General features: G+C 46.2%; 1 protein-coding gene across 5 annotated transcripts in view; it reads right to left on the reverse strand.

Moving 5' to 3' along the window:
* Positions 1-1,786: 1,786 nt before the first annotated feature.
* Positions 1,787-23,278, reverse strand: part of LOC125005281 (SH2 domain-containing adapter protein F-like) — a 93,514-nt gene continuing 72,022 nt past the window's right edge. For 2 of the 5 annotated variants that reach the window (XM_047580519.1, XM_047580520.1), the window contains 4 exons: positions 17,286-17,432; positions 10,968-11,142; positions 10,697-10,816; positions 1,787-5,175 (listed from right to left, as the gene is read on the reverse strand). In XM_047580519.1, coding sequence (XP_047436475.1) covers positions 4,989-5,175; positions 10,697-10,816; positions 10,968-11,142; positions 17,286-17,432 — 629 coding nt within the window. In that variant the 3' untranslated portion in view covers positions 1,787-4,988. The remainder of the gene's footprint in view (positions 5,176-10,696; positions 10,817-10,967; positions 11,143-17,285; positions 17,433-23,278) is intronic. The other 3 variants (XM_047580522.1, XM_047580523.1, XM_047580521.1) reach the window with 2 other exon arrangements.

Genomic DNA, 23,278 nt, shown 5'->3' on the forward strand with positions numbered 1-23,278 from the left:
TACAAGGGATTTGTAGGAATCAGGATCTGAGCGACGTTAACTGGGGCCAGACCGCGATCATTAGAGCGAGGACGTGTGCAGCGATTAGTACGTACCTAAAGTGGTCCAGGCTCAGCAATTAGACCGGGATGAGGTGACAGCAGGATCCACTGTGGGGAGGAGGCAAACCAGCAGATGCGCCGTGTGTTCCACTGGAGCAACTTGAGCCCGTGTGAAAGTTACTTTGACGCCACGCCTGTGAAGGTTCTCAGTCATCCAGGTTACAGTATACCCAAAAGATAAACACACGGCATTCTGTTGTAATATATAATTATAAAGAACCATATGGACGTGTCAGACCTTGACATTCCAAAAGCTCCTAGGTAATTCACAAGAAAGAGATACAATAACAAGGAAAAATATTGGTCATAATGTTATGAAAGTCTCCCTTTTACCTCCAAAACAGTTGTGACTCATCAGAGAATGGATGTGGTGTCCTGTGGTGTCCCACAGATACTTGATCAGTTTAGGATCCAGTGAATTTGGAGGCCTTGTGTTGTTTTTTTTTTTTGGAGTTGTTCCTAAATCCTTAGTGTGTGTGTGCCTGTGTCAGGCTGCATCCTGCCAGGTCCTTAAGTTTCCCAGCAAAATATCGAATTTTCACAATATGATCAACATGTTATTTGCTTCTCCTCCACTCAGCGGCCGTAATATTATGCTGTTTTTATTCCCACGTACCTCTTTATTTTAAAGAGGTTAAGTCCAGTGAATGGGGCCTTTATTGATACTCAAACAAAACTGGACTTGTTGGGTTGCGACTTCTCTCTCTCTCTCTTTTTTTTTTTAATATTAGTTGCAAATGGGATCATGCAAGTGGGATGTCTATGTCTGCCACACGGAAACAATTCGGACGTCAAATTTGGTGCATGTTGGTTGCTGCTCTTACACGGACCCTAGTATGGCACTAATAATTACAATGACACTCATCAGAAAAAATCTCGTCAAAATACCAATCTGAGCAGAAGCGACTCATTGGGGGATATATATATATATATATATATATATATATATATATATATATATATATATATATATATATTTAACAGTCTTTAATGGTGCAAAATTTCATAAATTTAAAGAGATACCACTTTGGAGGACTTTTGTTGACACTTCTTACCTAAACACCGTTGCGGACAATTGAGCGTCAAAGCAGCAGAAATGGATGATTTTATTTTCTTCTAATCTACTATTTTCTCTATAATTATCGTGAAAGCAGAACCTTTATGTCTCTGGGGAATTAGCAGAAATTTATTTACCAGGCCTATAAAATAAAACCTCCACAAGAGAAAATCAACACAGCTGCTCGGTGCCTCCCAAGCTGGCCAAGAGACGTCCTCTCAATCTGTCACCGGGGGCAAAGACTTCCTTCGAACGCCAAGAATCTTACACGATTTAAGGCTACGTTCAAAGTGCAGCGTGGATACAAATAACATTAGTGGAGGGTCAGCGAAGGAAAATGTTGTTGAATAAGATTCAGACGCAGGCACGTCGGGGAAATGCTACTGGGAGGAGCGAGAGGGAGAAAAAAAATATGTTACAGGACGCTGCTACAAAGTGGATCAATAGAGGACAACAAGTGCTGGAGTAGTGGCTTGATAATAGCTCCAGCATTCTGCCCTTGACTCAAACAACGGCCGCTCTTCGCCGTTTACTGAAGAGCTTCACCATGGTAACCGGTGACGGCGGAGCTACGGGAAGGGGGCTGATCTCCCCCAACGGCGCTCAATCAAAAACATCACGCCTGCGCTTTAAACTCATAAACCCAACTTTATTTATTTTCAACCTTGACGCCTCTATGTCCCCATACAATACATTCAGTATATACATTTGGCCATGAGGGACTGTACAGAGATATGTTATAGTAGTGCATACATACGTGGCATGAGAATGTACACAGAGGGAACTCACACGTGCCACGCCGCCGCGGCAAAGTGGCACACAAGACACACACACATGGGGCAAGTCGATGGCCGATGGCTGCTCACACCTGCACACACACACTCATTCACTCACACACTCACTCACACGCCCAATGAAGACTGCTTCATGCACGCACTAATGTGTGTACACACACACAAACGAGCAAGCTTTAAGACACTTCTGAGGGAGGAGAAGGGCTCTTTCAGGTTGTCGTAATATCAATATATGAATGCGAGGGGGCAGCGGATTCCCCTCCCCCCTCGCCTCGTCAGAGCCCTCTCCCCTACCCCGTTCCCTTTCTCCAAAGCTAAGGCCTCTCTCCAGGTAGTGCGGCCATCATACGCAGGCTCCTAACCTACAGCAGAGTAACGCTCGCCGGCAGCGGCTGCTACATAAAGAGCCTCTACTTTCAACTTTTAAACCATTAAACTGTGAACATTCGCAACATAGAGGATAAATCACACGTATAGTTTCGCTTTAGATTTGCATTTCTTCTCTCAAAGGAAATATATATAGGTCCACTTCGACAACGTACTGCTCCTCAATAAAGCTGCGGATGCCACGGAGAGACGCCCTCACGTGGCGCGCTGATCCCACGACGGCAACATTATCCGCACCCGCAATGTTAACCTTCTCACCCTACTTTCTACAAACTATCTGTTATTTTACTAATCATGTCACCCTGCTGATTACACCTCCTCCCGGCGGACATTTTTTTTTTGTACCATCACATTTTGTCGTTAACGTTTTTGTCTGAGGCACGCACTCGGGTCCCTTTCCCCTTCGGTGACTGCAGGTTACGGTTGCATAGCGCACAGCAGAAATACATCATATATGGCAGGACGTACTCGACGCATCGTAATCACACAAGTGGCTGGGTGTTTCTGACTCCCGGTGTCAGTCATTTCCGTGAACCAAAGCCTCCCCGCAATATTTACTCGCTCATTAAACCACAAGATTTTGCAACTCATGAGACTGACAAACATTTCCTCTGGGGAAGAATCGTACATCATGCATTATTCACATCGTGGTGCGGCCACGGCTGGAAAAAAACAGCTTGTTCTTTCTTTAACTGGGACGAAATATTAATTTTTTTCTGTTACAAATAAAGGCAATGAAGAGGGCAAAAAGTGAACACGTCATTACTATGAGTTGTTAAAATTCAATGTGGTTAATGGTGGAGAACGGGAAGGAAGAACTATTTCTTTTTTTGGACTTTAAGGGAGGGGGGGGGGGAGATCAGACAACCAAACAGTGTGGTAAACTGTGTGCACACAAATAACCACACACATGAACCGTGTCGGGTGCATGCGTAGTCACGCAGGTTCACACACGTTTGGAGATTTTCACGCTAAGTGGAAGCATGATAGGTCGGAGGGAGTTCGGATGGGCTGCGCTGTGGTCCACGTGCGGCGGGGGTACGTCAGCCCCCGTCGGCCCCGGGAGACGCAGTCACTCGTGCGCCAGAGTCAGGCCACCGAGGCAGACATGGATTTAGCGGGACTGGAAACAACAACAACCAAAAAAAAAAGAAAAAAGAAGAAGAAGAAGAAGAAGGCAAAGCACCACAGCAAGAGAGGCTGGAGGAGTCCCAGAAAACACGATCACATCAGTACAGAACAATGAGGGTGAGGGGGCCGGCGGCCCAATCACAAAGGAGTAACACATCAGTAATAATTACCCCGGAATAAATTACAGTCACAGAACAATCGTTAAAAGCAGAATTGGAAATCAGCTGATCTAGCGGACTGATTTGACCCATGCATTATAAGGCGTTAACCAAACTCTTGTTACTGACATCACACAGTATTATAATAGTGACTATACATACAATTGCCGATCTGAAAAAAGCATCTGCCTGTGTTTTCATAAAAAAAAATCTTAGATTAACTGTATTTTTTTAAAAAAGAAACTCATTCCTAAAATCCATTGATGCAATTTTAAGGGAATTGGGAATGTCGAAGGGAGAGCGGATCGATGACTGCAATCCCGTTGTACCTATTGATCTGCGGATGGGCGAATGAAATTGATTTTCTGAGGTAGACAATGCAGGCATATTTCATTCTCCCGATGCAAAGCCATTCTAAGCAGGGGTGGTGGGGGTAATTTGGTCCATTTGGACAGGCTCTGGTCTCTAGCCTCAGCCAATTGTACTGTATCGGATGGGCCGACCCATCCATCATGCTCTCCTGCCTGTCTCACCAACTATGGTACTTACACTGTCACCGGTGTGATACACCCACTCGGTGATGGATAGCAGACGACATGCACCACGACAAGATAGAGAGATCAGTCTGCGCGGCTCACAGGCCGCTTGTTCCCCGCGCGGCCGGGGACGCACCGTTCATGCGCGGCCGGTTGATTCCGTGTCCTGGCCGCTGGACGGGGGCCCCCGTGTCGGCAATGCAGCTCAACGGCGCGTCGTAAACTTCTCTTATGCGGCTCCTACAATCTTCAAGTCCCCGACGGAGCCGAGCCGAGCGGTTAACCCCGAACAAACATTTCATACATACAAGCGGCGCACTCACAGGAAAGGAGGGTACAACAGTTTAAGATAAAAGGTTAATCCCAGTGACAAATGTTAACGTTGTACCTTTCTTTTTCTTTGAGTGTTAAGTGCTATGGGTACTCAGCTCAACAATCAATGAAATGATGTTCTTCAGATAGTCAGTCTCTGATGTAATAAGCGGATGTCTGTTATAAATAAAATAAAATACAATAGAATTATATATATATATATGTATGTATATATATATATATATATAAAAAAAAAAAGAAAACATCTGCAACATTGAGTCTGTGTATGAGATAGTAGTAGCAGTAGGCCTTCAGGAATCTGTCGGGCCAGTGAGGTGAGTCCGGATCAGCAGTTTGGGATGCCACTGTTTTCGTCTTCCCCGTTAGCCTAGCGTGCTCTCTCCAGAGGGACGGGAGGCGCTGGGGTGGGGGCCTCGGGTACGACCCCTGTGAGTACTTGCGAGGTGGTGGTGGTGGTGGTGGGGGCGGACGCCTGCAGGTGAGCCGGAGCACTATAGTGTCCTGATGGCTACGGGGTAGAGCAGGGACATGTGTTCGGCGCCCTTGATGGGCAGCTTGCGGCTGGAGTAGAAATGGATGATTTCAGGCACGCTGTCGAAAGGGCAGCTGTTCTGGCCCAGGATGTACTTGTTCTCCTTCGTCCGCGACAGCTTCATGTGCATGAAGCCTTGGCTGCTCCTGGAGACAGAAGAGACAGACAGAAAGGAGTGACACACTGTTTTTTTTGGCAGGTATAGCTCTGACCATCCCATCCACACTAGCTCAGGTTGCTATCATGCCAACTGTCATCAATTAGGAACAGTCAAGAGATCTTTCTACTGACTTTTCTGCTTCCTACATTGCTGTCCCACTTGTGTGATGGAATAAAAAACGGAATATATATATAGGTCTTTCAGCAGATAAGCCCCTCTTTGACAGCTCCTTTCCCTTCTAACTAGCCCAGCAAACGCTCCCCACTGTACGTGACAATGTCCTGAAAGCTGGATTACCTCTGATAACTTTCCACGCGTCTGGGGAAGCAACTAAAAGGCGAGGTTGCTTAAGGTGCCGGGTTTCCTGTGCAGCACACGAGGATGGGGCTAATGAACCTCCAGGATGTATCACTTAGGCTACAGCAATAAATGCACAGCAAATGAAAAGCTCCCCGAGCGTTATCCGGGAGCCTTTCGATCAATACTTTTTACAGCTTGCCACTAATCTACTTTAAAACAGAAAATTACTTATTTCTGAAGGCGCAGAGTTACGCAACGGCGAGCCTTGGCCGGGAACAGGCACTAAACCCATGCTCCCCTACAACCTGCTGTCTTTACAAAAGGCATTAGCATAATATCTTTTTCAATCAGCGGCTGATGCTCCCGGCACGATTATGATTGCTGTCGGCTCAAGCGCCGTTCGCAGACATTACGCGGCGTCCTCATAATGTGCGCCAGAGTTTCCAGCCCAGTAAATTCCCCACATCTTCTACATTTGTCGCAGATCATCTGAAATGTAAGGCTCGCTGTTGGAATGATAATAACAATAAAAATAATGAGAAATTAAACTAAGAAGACAAAAGTCAAATAAGCGTGGGAGCTATGAACTCATTTACAGTCGGCGTCGTCTCTGCTTTGCATTCTGCTTGTGTCAAAGTTGTCGAGGAGGACTCTGGGGAGAACTGAGCGCACGCAGGGCGAGAGCACGCAAGGTGTAAATCAGGTAGGAAGTATAATCTGGGGATATTATTCTGACACGAGCGCGCATCCGTGTTTTGAGAAGATACAGCAAAAGGGTGTTGATGGGGTTTACAGCTGCCCGTTCCCGGGTTCATCAACAGGCAGGTGAGCAAATGGAGCAACCTAAATGAATATATTGGCGGATATATCGTAAACATATGCACATATCTGTAGTTGTGCCCGTTATCTGCCATGAACAGGGGGGGTGAACTTGGCTCGAGGCACCTTAAAACGCGAGTCCATTCTTCACTTATCTCGTAATTGCACGTGTAGAGCCGGCGGATGTGTTCTCTCCCTGATGCACGGAGAAAATCCAGAACACAGATAATACCGAGACGAAAAAAACAAAAAAAAAAGAAGCGAAAATTTGTGCAGGGTTCAATTTGAGGGCGCTCATCAAGAATCTGTTTAAACAAAAAGGAAACTTTTTTTGTGTGTATGTGTTTCATCAGATGACGCCAATTCTGCTCTTAAGTTTAGTTTGACTGTTATTATTCGAGAGAGGGGAAATAAAGAAACACATGAAGTTGTGGAATCAATGCACTTCATATACCATCTGAGGGAGAATAGCTGAAATATTTCAAAGCTAACGCTCTGTTTTATAGATGAGTCGAGGTGGAAGCGCTGCAGGCTTGCTGAGCCATAAAGCCCGAGTAAACAACCATCAGACTCCTCCACCGCTGAGCCGCTGGCCTCCATATTTCCAACGTGTCGTTAACAAGCTCATCGAGATTTGAGGAGACGGGGACGAATTTCCTCTGTTTGGCGATTCTGCAAGCGCTGCCCTCAGAACTCATTTAACTAAAAATGAAAAAAAGCGTATGTATAAATCCTTCCTGCACAAGTGCATTTGATGAATCCTCACGTGGAGCCCTGGGAGAGAGGCGCTAGGTTACTCCAGAGCCACGCTTAAAAAGACAAACACATCAATAGCGTCATTTTTAGATTCCCAGTCGGTGCTGGGAGCTGCTTATCATGTTACGGTCCTGCAGAGACAGAAACCAGGACAGCAGAGCAACACGGCAGGTTGATCGAATCAATACGGGGCTATATATATATATTTTTTTTTGGTTTTTAGAATACAGGTCGTTGTGGCGTTATCACAGCCCTGTGTTTGTGGGTTTCTATTTGTCTAATCAGGATTAATCTCACCGGGGAGGTCTGCTGTCTTGTTTATTGAGGTTTATGACTTTAAAGTGAACCCCGTAGCACTCGAGGCAGGAACAGCCTGGAAGCTTATCTCCGCCTTCAACATATTGGATTGCTTCATGAATGATGCTCTCAGAGTTATGAATCTGCGGTGGTCCTGAGGCAGGAGCCGTGACCTTTCTGAGCGTCGCTGGGCGCCAGATACAGCGCGCGCCAATGATTTCGTACAAAATTGAACGGGCCTACCTGGGATGATCCCGATCAATCTGCAAGTCGGAACTGACTGAAAACTATTATCAGCGTAAAGCAAGCTATTAAGTTTACGACTGAAAGGTGGCTGATGGATCAGCACATAAATCTCGGCTCAGATTGTTAACAGACTGGAATAAGTGAGGTCCATGTTGGGTTTTGGACCACGCAGAGGACATCATGAGACGAGGTGAATTGTAGATTTCTGGTGGAACATCTTTCTTCTGGGTATTTATGCACTTTCCTCGTGTCTGCACTCTATCATCAACAAGATTCTCTAGGAGGGATTTTCTTCCGTGGCTCAGAGTTTCTCTGAAACACTCCGCGCAGAGCCCTCTTCTAACAGGATGACACTGCTCACAGACACTTGCGAAGGGTTTAATATTTTTCAAACACCTAAAGAACGGGTGGGGCGGGTGACCAGGAAAAAGAAAATAGGAGAGGAGTCAGGAGGGCGAAACGGACCGAAAATGCTTTCCGTCAGGCCCCGTGGGGCTGGAGGTCTCAGCGTTGCCTGTCTTTATCAATAATGCAGCACACATACGTCCCACCTCATGGCCTCATCCATTTTTCAGCAACCTCAGACATGGAAGATCTTCACCTTGGGCTTCCACTCATTTTCTGTGGCAGCGGAGGGGGAGGTGGCCTTACGTGACGAGGCTGAACTCAGAGTCACCTCTGCCTGTGGCGCCGTGGCACCCGTCGCTCCCACGAACCAGCCCGCTGATGGTTTTCTTGGCTTAATCTGAGCGACGCTAAAGGCACGAGATAACGCTCCGCGAAGCCCAGGAGCTGACTCACACAGGAAAACATTCAAGGAACATTTTCAATGCAAATGATTTGCCTGTTTTGTTCCTCTGCTGGGGGTGATTTCCCTTCTGGCTACTCAGTAAATTAAATAAAAGAAAATAAGACAGTTTCTTTGCCACTGACATAAAATAAAATCCAACTCGGTGTGCGGCAATTAAGTCCATTATCCTTAATTCCGGGATTGAACTCTTACTTCACTCTTACTTGAACAACTGCTATCGGGAAAGCAAGTGTCTTTAACCGGAAGAGTGTGTAGCAACAGGGGAAAACCCACTTTTTCTCAAGCCATAAGCAAACCAAGTACTTGCTTAGGTGCCATCAGGAAATTCCTAAATGCCTTTCTTTTTGCTCAGAGCGCCAACAACCTTCAGTCAGCGACCTAACAGACTAACTACGGGTCTGAATCATGGAGACTAAACGGTCTGCACAGCATGACCTTTCTCCTCTTCCTCTTCTCAGTGTGACAAACGGCCATTACTGCCATCACAGGACTCATCCAGCGACTTCTTTTATTTCTTTATTTATAAAAGCAGCAGCTCTCAGAGAAGCACACGGCTGAGAGAACAGAGGACGGTCAAGGAGCAATGCCCTCCAATGTTCTTTTCTCCAACAGAGCAGGCTTTTGTCACGTGACATGACATGAATTTGTGCACCAGGCCATCACCGAACTGAACTTGTTTCAAACTGAATCAAATAAGACTTTAAATTTCGATATTTTTTCCAGTGCCTCCAGGTCTTCCTCATAAAAACTTAAGATAATCCAGCGTTCGGCTGTTTCATTTGGGAGATAAATCCCTCTGCGTTAGATCATCTCCTTTCTCTCAAGCTTCACAATAAAATATAACAATCGGTTCTTTAAAAATGAGTGTCCTCCATTACTACCGTCTACATCACCATCAAGTTTTAGCCATAAATGTGTGTTTCGTTGATCATGTTCAAGATCATGTTTTTTTTTTTTGTTTTTACTCGATAGCTATTTGAAAGTATTATCCGTACATTGGTCTTTCCTTTTTTTTCCCAGTATGGAACTAGGTTTCCCTGTCTTTGCTGCTAAATTCACATGTTTCTAAGTGAAATACTGTGTTAAAATCTTTGCCAACAACTTCACCTTTTTCTCATTTTCCGTCCTTCCATATCTCTTTTTCTACCCATTTTTTAAAACCTGATCGAAGACTAATCTCTTCCCTTCGTGTCCGTTTGAACGTCCAAACCGTGCTCTCGCTGCACGCACATGACAAGACGCACGTTGTGTTAAAAGACCCTCGGTCACGCGCACATTTAGCGTCTGCGGTTTGCCATCAATCAATCACGACACCGGCGCAGCGGCGTTGCAGCAGTCGATGAGTATTTTCTCCGGTCAGCAAAGCAGAAAAAGAAGCAGTCACGCGGGCAGATAATCAGTCAGAGAGACGGCATGTCAGACAGGCGGTCGGATACAGTGGCGTGAATAGATCTGGAGGAGCAGCGAACACAATTCTATTTCCGTTGCAAGACATATAAGCCTTCAGCGAGACGAGCTGCGCTGAAATAACAAAGGCTAATCAATGCCTCGCTGCATATTAAAGCTCCGTCTCATCCGAGGGTCGTCGCAGCCTCGTGGAGGTTTTTGTAAATGTGTATAAAGTACATGCGAGATCTGCTATCAGCAAAGATAATAGGATATCACTGGCGATAGCGGAGGCTAATTAACCTCAGCCGGTCGTGGAAAGCTTTCAGACGGCTACAAATCCCCGGTTGTGTTTTCTGAAACTGTTGCCATGGCACCTGGTCTTGACACCTGGTAGCGAAAATCATCAAAAACGAACCCACCAAAGCCGCACATTCCCGTCAAAGAGGCGGGATGTGACGGCGCCGCAGGCCTCGGCGCTTGAGTAACCTCTACCAAATGTCACACTACAGTAAACCAATCAGAGCGCCTCCTTTGAACCCTCGGCTAGATGCGGCGGGAACCAGGGGTCGCCCATGAAAGGGGGGCCGTTAGCCGAGTTGTGGGCGCATCAGCAAATCAAGAAGCCGACGCTGTCAGAGGGGGGGTCGAGCAAGGGGAGGCGGAGGACGGGATGTACAGCAGGCGGGAGATAGAGGTCTGGAGGGTGAAACTCATTACCATACAGAAAGGGAAGAGTCAGCAGACGAATGGAACACAGGTACACGTAAACCTTTCCCGCGCGTGCTCCACTTGTACTTCCTACGTGCTCCGCGTACAAATCTTAAAAAAAATAAACTCAGCTGACTTGGAGAGACGTGGCAAAAGTGCGCCGAGCAGCCGCCAGCCTTACTTAAGGGAGAGGGAGTAGTCGTTCTTGCTGGTCTCACTGTTTCTCACAAGGTAGCTGGCCTCCTTGCAGAGCCGGAGCAGAGACTCCGCGTCGGTTCGGCTGATGGCTCCGTGGTACCAGCTACAACCGGGGGGAAAGATGGAGGAGCAAACGAATGGTAAGTTTACAAGAGGCCAACCGGGAGCGCCAGAAAAAAAAAAAATACACACACACACACAAACCAAACGGGGCCATCTGAAACACAATGCAGTCATAACAGCATCCAACTCACAATTGGTTTTCCAGGGGCATGGTGGGGTCTATGCGTTCCCCAAGGGAGGAACTGCAGTGGTCCAGTGATGTCATTTTGGTGTTGACCAAGCAGCCACTGGAATGCCGCTGCAGTGGGCGAGTTTTCCCCTCCTTGGTGGGCGACATTCGAGACTTCTCCACACCATCGAACTGGACTGCAATAGAGGAAAATACGGTGGAAAATATTTTATTCCGAAGGGACGCGTTTGAGGTTTTTAAACAACTTACAGCTCTGATAATGACACTGTACAAACACGAGTCAGGATAAGGTCACTTGAAAAAGCTAGTGTGCTTACAGGAAGTTGGTATTTGTAAAGGTTATCACACAAATTGGCGTCGCACGTACCAGCTGAACTAGATGCTAGATAGGCGTGTGTGTGTGTGTGTGTGTGCGCGTGTGTGTGTGTGAACGGAACTCAACGTTGTGAACCTACACGTACAAACAAGAGTCACTTTGTGTAGCTGAAGGACATGTACACACAGTGGGAGAGTTATAAATCAATCCCACTGTGTACACATTCCACAGAGAGAAAAGACACACATGCAAACTTCCTCCAAAAACGTTCCAGCGACCGCATGCGTCTGCAAACACACCCACGTATAGTACAGTACGTGTGAGCACGCACGCTCTTTAAGTACACACGCGTGTGCAAACAAGTTTGCGCACACACACACAATCCACACGTTCTTCGTGTTAAACATTAAACTGGCTTTTCAAATTCTCACGCTCGACTGTGGACGCGACCGGCTCTCTTGGCAACCTCACACGGGAGTGTTTGCCGGTACGTGGGAGCTCGAGGTGACCCGAGCCCATGAGATGACTGGCGGAGGTCGCCCGGCGTCCTCGCGGCCAATCAGCACACGGGAGAGGGCGTCGGGTTCATTTGCAAAAGCCGGCGTGAGAACAAAAGAGAAGGTAACGTTCAGGAGGACGAATGGGAAAGGGAATTTGCGCAAGGTCACCGACGGAATCGAGGCTGGACAGTGGTCGTCACGTGTGAAGGCCGTTTGTGTTTGTGTGTGTATTAGCCATTTTAGCCATTTTCCCCTCAGCCATCCATCACTATAATTGATGTCAAAACACCCCTAGCTTTGGAGAAAAAACTATTTAGAGCCACTGACACGCTTCTGAAGCAATAACAGAGGGGTGGTGCTTACATCAAGCGTATGACAAGCTTTAGCTGGAGATTGCTGGCTGGCTTTGCGGCTTAAGATCAACACATCAAAGGTGGAGTTAATGTAGTATGAAACTGCCATCCACTACACAGAGTCCGTCTCTGCTGCTCTCTGTTGCTAATGGCCGGGCCTTGCATCCAGTGCTTAATTACCTAGACTGAACATGGCAGGCGCTGTAGAGACAGACAGGCACTGTGATCTTAACAACATGTCGATAGAGACAGACCTGCATCTGTCCAGACTCTGCATTCCAGTCGGAGGATTGCATTACGCTTTGGAGTTGGTGAGCTCGCCGAGCGCTCCCGCGCCACGCTGAGTTGAAGAGCTGACAGTTTCAATCAATCAGTTTAGGCTACAAGACACAATGCCAAGGCAACATATTTTCACAAGCTCGAGGAAACAACTAAGTGGGTCTAAATGGGAAAACGTGACCTTGTTGTTCAGCAGATGGAAATGGATCATTTAAAAAAACAAACAAAAAAAAAGAAACTGTATGAGAATCCTGAGATAATTGGTGCAAAGTACACCTACTCAAGAATAGACCGAGCAGTTCAATGAGTTTTTTCAGTTTTGTACTGCTCCATCGTTCAGCCTCATTAAATTTCCCAGAAAAATATAATAGTCTTCATTCAACTTAAAAGCCAAAAAAGGATCCGCTTATAAAACTAAATAAAATGCTAAGGGTGAAACTACGAAAACACTCTCCGGTTAATTAACACATGTGAAACATTTCCCACGGGAGCAGAGACTGGGCACGTTTGCTTATTTTGTACCCCATTAATCATTTGGCGACCTCCGGGGATTATGTCGTGACCCTTTTAGAGGTGCCCCGCCACTGATTTTAAAGTAATTAAAATTACCTCATAAACAGGAAAAGGCAGTTTACATGTTGTTGACAATCTCCTAGCCTTTACAATAACATATCAGTCAGAGGACTCGGTAAGTAGTTTGACTCCGGATGCAAGAAGAGCGGCTTGTAATGGAGTATTTTGTATTAGTACATGTACTTGGATGTCACTTCCTCTGTCAGCACTGCCAGTATTGGAACATGAGCCAACGGCAAGTGAGGCATCTGAGCCAGAGTGCTGTCATGTCGGCTCCGGCCACCAGGGGCTCCCCTTAACCTCCTCTCTCAGCTCCAGCTTGAACTCGCTGGCCCTGAGTGCACTGATGCGTTTCCCTAAACATAAACTCATGGAAATGATTATTCCAAATGACTCAGATTGTTATCTTGGCCTCTGCACTTTTGTTTGTTATAGGGGCACAGCTGAGTCTTGAAATGACAGCCAAATTGCACTGTTGCATGACAGCTGGGTAAATTGTGGGTCTAACCTCAGACCCGGGGAAGAGCACGAGCTGCCGCATCCCTTCCTTCAGACGGATGCTCGGACTATAGCCTGATAAATAATGCACCTAAGTCCACGTGAAGGACGCTATTAGTTCCCCGTTCTTTGCTGTTGTGTGATGACTGCTGGGAATACAATGCGAGTCAGATGAACGTACAGTCTATGTGTAAGGGTGAGAAATAGCGTTTCCATGGAAACTGACCAAGGGGACATAGGAGATGCATGTTTGCTCCACTCAGCCCCTGTCAACGCTGACAGATCACAACATGAAGAGGCAGCCAATTGCTCTCCCTCCTTTGCTTTCAATTCCTCCCGTCCTGTTTGCATATGTTCGGCCCTTCCTCTTCTCCCCATCACATTCTCTTTTGATCTTTTCATCTCGCACGCTCCGGCCCCATCTCTTTAATTCTGACGGTGCTCTCTTGCTTGTCGAGGACAGAAAAAGATAGGGTAAAGGAATGTCTTCACAAGGCAAGGGGAGTGAGCTTAGATCTGTTATCTTCAGTGTTTCAGATTGTCCAGATGCAAAGCTAGCTGTCACTCTCCTTATGTTGAGTCCATATACAGATCGTATTAAATAATTTTTGCCCCTTTTCGCTGTAATCTAAGGATTAAAAGCTTGAAAAGGTATCTTGTACTGTTTGGCACGACAATGAATGACGCAATCTTAGCTTTTCCCACACAGTCCATCTCTGCTTTGCATCTACAACCCAACCCACCCATCCATCTACCCGACCTCAGCTCCTCACATTTACTCCATCCTATCAGTGCAAACACTAATTCCTCCTCCTGCTAAGGTCCACCAATCAGGACTTTGGCTGACCTTGATTAAATCGTTTCCTCCACCACCTAGAAAGCGTTCCGCGGCTATTCTCGGTGGAGCTCACCCCGTCAACCTTTCCTGTCAGGCCAGAGACTGCTCCGCAGACAGAGTGCACACTTCTACAAGAAGAGCATTATCCTGGAGAAAGAGCCCCCCAAACTAAACAAAAAGCTATCATTTTATTTGCTCAACAGTGAATGGACTCATGTCCGCTTAGTTTTCACACTGGGCCGCTATAGAAATTTTTTTTTTTTTTTTGAGGCTGAGCATCAGTGGGAGCGAAGCAAACCAATTCTCCTTTCATTCTCCGGAGCACACAGTCGTGGCCGACAGGAGATTGACGAGAGGATTGGCCCACAGGAGAACAAAAAGCCCGGAGAGGCGGCTTAAGACGGAAGAGGGGGCGACAACACATGCACACGTGGCTACACACAAAGACACCACGACACGTACGGAAAAGTGTAGGGGCATCTGCGTGTGTTATCGCCATTGTTGCTTGTAAAGCACAGCAAATGGAATCTGTGTATCAGATTGAACTGTCAGTCAGATGGTGACTGATGGCTGGAAGACCTGTCCCCTTCAGACACAGAGCTTCCTTTACAGAGGGCTAAAGAAAAAAGAAAGAAAGAAAGAGGAGAGCGGGGAGGGAGAGCGTGTCAGGGAGTACAGCTGATTGGATGGAGCACTGATAAACGCAAATGTCAAAAGGACATTTCCATGATTAAACTACAACCAATCCACAAGATAAAGAGCTGCACAGCAGTACAATACAAAGTAATGCAATACAGTCACGGCGGGAAAGACTTACGCTAGCTTGAATCTTGAAAAATAGACACAACAATCAAAATAGATGCACCAAAAAAAACGTAGGGCCGTTCATCAGTGAGGACTCTGAGCGACCTGACCACTCTTCTACCTTCTCTGCACACACTCCTGCACAAATTTCTCCAATTAAGTCGGCTAATTAATTCTCATTGACTAATGACACTCCTTTCGAAAAAGGATGACTAGTCCGAGGGTGCGAAGTGCATCGTGGAATGCTGTACTGCAGGTGGAAATCAAGCATTCCAGCTCGCACGTATGAAATGATTAACGGGTCTGTGTCTCATTAGAATGCACCACACACTGAAAGTAGTCTTCATCGTGGTCCGATACCCCAGGAACCGGTAGCTTGGAAAAGAAAATAAATGTTGATATTAATTATGCGCACTGGGAAATCAAATAATGACAGCTTGTTTTTTTTATGTTTTGTTTGTTTTTTTTACAGATCCCCACAGCTGAATCTATAAGGTTAATCTCTCATGATTCCACTATCTTGGAATGTGCCGTCTTATTTTCTACACATTTCAGAATGAAAGTTAAGTTTTCCGAGACAAAGGAACGACTGCTAGCGAATCGATTTAAAAACCAGATCCGGTATCTTCTTATCTTAATTGCTTTGTGTTTGTAAAGTCCTCTCAGATGAGAGCTGGAGGTAAGAGAAAGTGTGGATAATTAATTCATGGGAAAAAAAAGAAAAAGAGAGAAATAAAACAAAGGCGGAAAGCTCTTTATAATACTCAGGCAAAAGTGCCCTCCATTAATATGTAGATGTGATATCTGCTCAGTTTTGATAATGAGGTTGAACTGGTTTATCTGACCTATAATGGATGTAGTTTTTCCCCCTCGTCTGTATTAGAACAAACCAAGGTTTAGCTTTACCAGCACAAACAAACACACAGCCATTTACCATGGCTGAGAGAGTATGGGCTATGTAAGTAACCCTGTGTATAACGGATGACCGATGTCTTGGTGTGCGACTGAGGGTCTGCCTGTACGCTGAGGTCAGGAGAGTGTGTTGTAACTATATTCACAGGGGTCGTGGAGGACATCGACCCCCCTCCCGTGTCTGCCACGGGGACCTCTGACCCCGCAGACGCAGAGTGGGGCCATGCAGGCCTGAGACGGAGAGAGGATCACTTTACAGCCCGGACGCCAATCTTAAACCCGCTCACATCACGGAGGGAACCAGAACCTTTCCCATGGATTTATGGACATAAATCAACTCCTTGCCCTGTCCTCGCCTGCAGCACACAGTGGTGTCCTCTTACACGGCTTCACTCTAAGTCTTCCCACTCTGCCCGGGGAAATCCCATTCCAGGCATTAGTTCTGCTACATGTCCTTCTTGTCCCTGGATAATTACAGCAGTCAGAGTGCGGGTGCATGCGTGGGCTTCACAAATCCACTAATGGCCCTCTTGGTTAAAAACAGGTGAATTGCTTGTCCATTGTGTCCAGCATGAGAGTAAATACGGCAATAAGTCAGGAAGTAAAATTGCCTCAAATGAGTCTGATTTGTTAATTCGTGTAAGCCACTTGCAGAAAACAACAGGCCAGAGGGACATCTGGGATGGTTATGAGTATGTTGACAAGAGGAAATGGGGGTCACAGCGAATGGCAATTACGCATGCAGAAGGCAGTTCAGCACAATTAAAACTAATGAGCCTTCAGCATGAAACCTGCACAAGAGTTAGTGATTTTCTGCCACATGTAATCCAGATGGAAAAGTGCAGTCATTAGTGAGTTAATACCTAAAGTCATATTATTCAGTGCTTCTCAAAGATGTGGACTGTTTCGGTAAGCCGGGATTGACTGGACGACGTGAGACAAACAGGATCAGAGCGTTTTTTTGTAGTTACATGTTATATGCTGGGCTGGTTCCTTCAAACAAAAGAGCTGCGTAAATACAGATATGCAATATGTTACATCTCAACACTACACACTATGAATGGATGGATGGACAGACAGATGGATGGACGGACGGATGGATGGACGGACGGATGGATGGATGGACGGATGGATGGATGGATGGATGGACGGGCGGAGGGACGGATGGACGGACAGACAAGGAAGGGGGAGGGCGGCAAGGTAACGGATGGGAAAGACGCTGGACAATGTGAACACCAACACCCACCATGGTGGTGCTGGTCACAGCTTGTCTGTCCGGGCGAGGGCTGAGCTGCCTGGGAAGGAGACTCTAGCTCCTCCACCGGGGGAGGGCTGGTGTTGAGTTGGCCGACAGGAGGGGGCCATGGTAGGTCCTTGATCACTTTAATCTCTACTGCAAGCGTCACCACAGGAGAGATGGACGGAAGGAGAGGACAGCGACGAGAGGAATAAATGGACAACAACAGGAGGGGCGTGAGGAAAGGGAAGCGATGACAGGAGAAGACAGGGGAAGGGGAGAGAAGGTAGAAGGGGGTAAGTGAGAAATACTCCAAACAAGAGCAGAAGACGCCGGCTTTGCGGTGGAGTGCCGGCTTATACTGTGATCCGAGAACCAGCAGGAGCTGTGGACTAGAAAAAGGGAGGAATACAACAGGACTGGAAAGGGAGCGAAGTTAGTTCTCTTCCACTTTTGATCAAGTTCCACACACACAGATGGCTGAGCGCGCATGAAAGTTACACAAAGGGAATCTGAAAAGCTTTATGTTCAATAGGCAGACTTGATAAACTTATCAAAACGCTAGAGAAAATTGAGGCTTCACAGCGTCTTGTGTGGATTCTGCTAATCCACTTGTCTCTTCTTAACAAACCCTGAATCCAAGTCCCACCACGACATCCAGACATCCACTAGAACCGTGGAGATACCATGTTCTGAATTTTATATTTTTCAACATCTGTTGCATGATATGATGCGTGACACATTTGAACAACGTGGCAGAACCAAATAATACAATTCTCTGCTTTAAAAGTGCAGAATATAAAATATAAATCTGCTTTAAACTGAGGTACAGACGGTCACGGAGGCAGCAGAGCACATCGTATATCTGGTATGTTTGGTTAAAAAAAAAAAAAGACTCTAGGCCATCTTATTAAGATAAATAACGACGGAGACAATATATGTTACTGAAACGTAACGTAGACTAATCCATCCATGCAGTGGACGGTAGCCCGGCGTTGCCCCTTGAATAATGCATGTCTCGTGTCCAGCCGGGATATTACCAGGCTAAATGGAGCACTCTTAGAGCAGCACATCTGTTTCTAATGTAGGTCCACTTGTTAAATAGCTGAGGATACTTAATAAATGAGATGGAGAGGGGAAGGTTTTTTGTTCAAGAGAAAGGCAGCGTTAGAAGCCAAGGCGAATAAATGGAATTAATGGCTGGGGTGAGCTACCGGACTGCTTGTTCCTCTGCAGGTTGTCGAATGCATGTCTCTATGACCGTCTGGATTACAACAGATCGCTGAACAGATCACCCGCCGATGCAACTCGCGTTACATTTAGGGAACGCTGTAATGTCACTGTCCATGGTGCTAGAGATCCTATCTCAGTGGGGGAAAAGGAATGGGAAAGAAAATAAATTTAAGGTTGCTTTTGGAAGCTGGCGCCTTACAACAAAGATCCAAAGTCATCAAAAGAAGATATGGTTGTTTTAAAGGAAAGTATGTAGACAAATGCGACAGGTTGATATGAATCCGTTATTAGATTGTATTGGTCAGTAAGTGTGCATGGGGAGGGGGCTTTCTTTAAAAGGTTTGTGGGATTTAGTTCTGCAGTTTTGGTCGCTGTGGCGCGGTAACATCTACTGTATCAGCCTCGCAGGCGTATATGTGACTTTAAGTGAACTGATTTGAAAACATTTATTATTTTAAATGAATGGTCTCTTTGGTTATTAATGGTCCATTCCACTTCTAAAATCGTACCAATCTCTCACTACTGGGTCTTTTAGCTTGTCTTTTAGCCATTCACGTCCCTATATTACAGTGCAGCTTGAAACGCAGAGCATTATATTATGAGGCCATGCACAAGTGACGCACAAAGTGGATGCAGGATAGACAAGGCGGCCACCATGAGCGTGCGTCTCGTATTTTTCTGGCCTTAGTGCGTCAGTATTTGTTACAGACTGGTGTACCGGATGGACGGCCATAATGTTATGGACTTATCTGTCTTCCACCCTGCAAGGAATTGCAGCACGGTGGTGATGCAGGACATGCTAATGAGAAGCAATATCTGCAAGCGGGATGAATGGGGAAACTGGAGAATATTCAATCCGACAAGCAATTAAATAGCTGAGCCCATGGTGTCAGGGGGCTAATCTAGAAAAAAATGGTGGCTGGAGGGAGGAGCTGCTCCCTGTCTATCTTGATGGGAGAGGTGCAGGTTGGTGGAGGCGGTGGTGGTGGTGGAATGGAGGCAGAAGGTCAAAAACTCTGCAAGATAATATAACTTCCTCTACTTTGGGGTGAAGTAGGGGACTGTCTTCCTGTGAGATTAAAAGCCTAATACTCATTTCACATCGCAGATTAGCGTGTAATTGTTTGGGGAGCAGAAGGCTGCCTGCACTCTGCGGCCTCGCTGTGAGGACGAGGAGATGATTTGGGCGTACGTGGCTCAGACTTGCTTGGTTGCACAGCTGAATAATGGCATTTAACGCTGTGGGAATTACGGAAAACTGATTCAATAGTCAGATGTTTTATTATATTATTTTTTTAAACTCTATGTAACTCACCATGTAATGCATTTAAAAGTGTCGCCAGTCTCCAGGCCGTCGCTCACTAGATGCCACGTTGTGGCTTTCTCACAAATTTGGTGACAAATTCAAATTCAGGACTGAGGTGACTAAGTGCGTACGGAAGAGCTCATTTACATATCCACCTCAAGGCTCATCACACCGCTACCAACATTTTCCCATCTGTGTCCCCTGTGAGCACTAAATAAAACGGCTATCCTGGCTGATGCAAGTCTGGACCCGCCATCAGCTCTGTGGGTAGTGATGGGTGAATGAAAGGTAGAAATTTAAACCAAACTCAGAAATCCAAATATTGTTTTTCTTAGCTAGTTACCATATACACCGATCAGTCATAACTTAATGACCACCTTCCTAATACTGTGTAGGTCTCCCTTGTGTCTCGAAAACATCAGAGAATGGACATGGGCCTTCTGAGGGTGTCCTGTGGTGCCTGGTAACAGGATATCGTTAATGGGGGTTTTTGGGTCCTATGGGTTGAGGGGAGGGGCCTCTATCATCCCACAGATACTTCATGAGTTTGGGATCTAGTGAGTTTTAGGCCAGGTCAACACTAATGCTGTTTTTCAAACCATTTTTGTCGGTGTCAGAGAGTTTCTTTCCAAATACATAATTATTAAATGCAATTTAAAGGAAACTGAGTTTGTATATTTACTTTATCAAAGGCAGAGAAACAAAAACAATGCAGAGAGGAATGACACGCAACTACGTGTCCAATCTTCACTTTGTCATCTAACCTGACTGCATTTTGATCAATATGCCATTTCCCATCTGCATAATCCTCAATCAATGTTAGTACAAACCCCTTTTGTTGACTTAGGAATAAAAGCTGTAAAGGGTTTTGAATTGACAGAGCACCTGTCGCTCAAGTTAAATGCACTGAAGCGGCCACGGTGTGAACCTGAATAGGAAAACAGCTCCAATCTTGTACAATGGACGTGGGTCCCTCTTTTCTTTTTTCTAAAACTTTTGTTATCCTTCCCTTTGTTCTTCCAGGAGCGGATGTATTGTAAAGCCAGGTATTTGTTTACCCAGGCTTTTCATTAGCCCAATGGCACCTCATCACCGTAAACAGTGCAGCCACCATAAATCACCAGCTACGCTTGTTTTCCACCAACGCCATTTAATTTAGTTCTGCTTAATTTGGTCGGCTAATTGCATGCATATTCAAAACAGGCTGGAAGATTGTGATGTTTATGCTTCGCGTTATGAGCGGAGGAACTGGGAACACAAAACCAGCCTCTTCTGAATGCGTGTTTATTCCATCGGCTCTCGAATCATTACAGATAACAACTGCGTGATGCTCCAGGGGAACTCAAATGCCACCTCATAATTCTCGACGTACTGTATCCGTCAAATTATACGGCCCCGGCTCTTTTTTCAAAGCACTGCTTTCAAAGAGCGCGTGTTTGTGTTAAAAAATAGAAAATGGTACAGGAAATTGGTGATGAAGAGGAGATGACAGCAAGACCTTTTCCCTGCTTTTCCGCGCACAGAGAAGGAAAAGATGGGTCGCTGACGGCCGGCCAGCAGGAGCTTCCAGGGGGGGCTTGCCCGACGGGGCGCTGCTGCTATACTTTGTGAGGGAGGTTTACAGCGCTGTTGTGTGTGGCCAATGTGTGCGAGTGAAGATAAGAGCGGCGGCAGCGCTGTGTGGAAGGCGGCGGGACATATTTGAGGCTCATGAAAGAGGGCTGTCAGGGAAGGTTATCGGCGGGGTGTTGCAGCAGAGGCCAGGAGGACGAGACGGAGCCACGGAGTGACAGGCGGCGCTGGGGGGGGGATCGGATCGGCCAAGCGAAGGGACAGGAACAGAGCCATGGCACCAATGAAACAGCTGGATTCAGGCCTGATCACCAGCGCGGGACTGTAACCGAATCAATTATTTATTTTAGGACACTAGGCTTGAGTGTCGGCTTTCTGGGTCGTTAAGCCCACGAAGATTCATTAAAAAACCATAAAGCTTCCCAAGACCTGAGGGAGAAGGCGACAGCGTCGTCTCTGATCTCCAGCGTTAAATGCACGGTGTCCGTTGGCTTGGAGCCAAGCGAAAGGAGTTCCTAGCAGGTAACCGAGGCCAAGGAGATTAGGTAACAATGGCTCTTGATCGCATTCCTGCCGCGGCAAAGGCTCCGATTTCCGATGGCGTCTAGGTGTGCGAGCGAGCACGACGCGACCAGAGCCAAAATATACAGGCTGATGGACGTGAGAGCGCAACTTGCCTTGTCCTCACACGCCGGATCTTCATATACAGTCAAATTCTAATGTGTCTTCCTCACTCTTCACCTCCAGACTCATCCATCACATGCTCAGCAGCCAGGAGGGAGGCAGGAAAGAGGCCGTGGCGAGCGCTCGGTCTAGGGAACGAGGTGGGGGTGTCGGGGAGCGGGGATGAGTGATTAACCGAACCGCAAGTACACAGCCTCCCAACACCCTAACAAGGCAGGGAATTTACATTCCATTGCATACCTGTCAGGAGATAGTCCAACAGTGAATAATAACACCAAGTGTTGTGTAGAGGCAGGAATGCATGCGAGGGTAAGGGATAGCCGAGGAAATAAGGCCTGCCGCAAGAAGCATTAGCGTGCTCTCCTTCCTCTATCATTAATGAAGACAAATAGTCTCTTACACAGATTGCATTATCATGTTATACCGTGGCGGGAGAGGGTAAGCAGTACATATTCCCACCTTTTTTTCATTTTCTATTTTTACACCCACTCCGGTGTTTACTGAGGTTGAGCATCTTTTTTCATTACGTGCAAACACTTTGTTTGGAGACACTTTCATTTCCCACATAATTGCCAGAATATAAACTGTGAAAGTTTTGATGTGCGTAGGAAAGTGCTTCTAAAACCTGATTGGGGAACGCCGTCATTAATCAGTGCTATTACACAGCTGTAAAGTGCCTCCGCATCTACAGCAACGTAACTGAGGAAAATTGTCCTCTAGAAAGCTACAGTTAAGACTTTAACACAGACCATCTGCCCACGGAAAAGGCTTCAATCAGGCCTGATACTCAAAACTGATGATATTTTTTTACTTAATAACTTAATTGCTGGTGACAACATTACCACAGTGGAACATGAGCGGGCCAGATGATCTCTTGCTTGCTATCCTCAACAACCAAAGGGACACTGTAATATAATCAACACTTGCTGCACTGAACAGCTGCACAAGGCTCAAGCTTAATCACAAAGCTTTGCAATATTTATAATATTTCTTTTTTTTAATTAGGTGGCAAATAGCTAATATGTAAACACCCGCTTTCTTCATCTGATATGAAGAAAAAAAAACATTAAAGGTTAAAAAAACTAATGAAATTTCCCCTTCCATTCTTCATGTTTACATATCCACGCATTGGTTTGATTGGTTTTCATTCGTACCATTGCTGTATAGTCATAGTCCACAGTTTTACACCAAAATAAGAACTTACTCC

Source organism: Mugil cephalus, chromosome 3 (genome assembly GCF_022458985.1).
Source record: "Mugil cephalus isolate CIBA_MC_2020 chromosome 3, CIBA_Mcephalus_1.1, whole genome shotgun sequence".
NCBI classification, from domain to species: domain Eukaryota; kingdom Metazoa; phylum Chordata; class Actinopteri; order Mugiliformes; family Mugilidae; genus Mugil; species Mugil cephalus.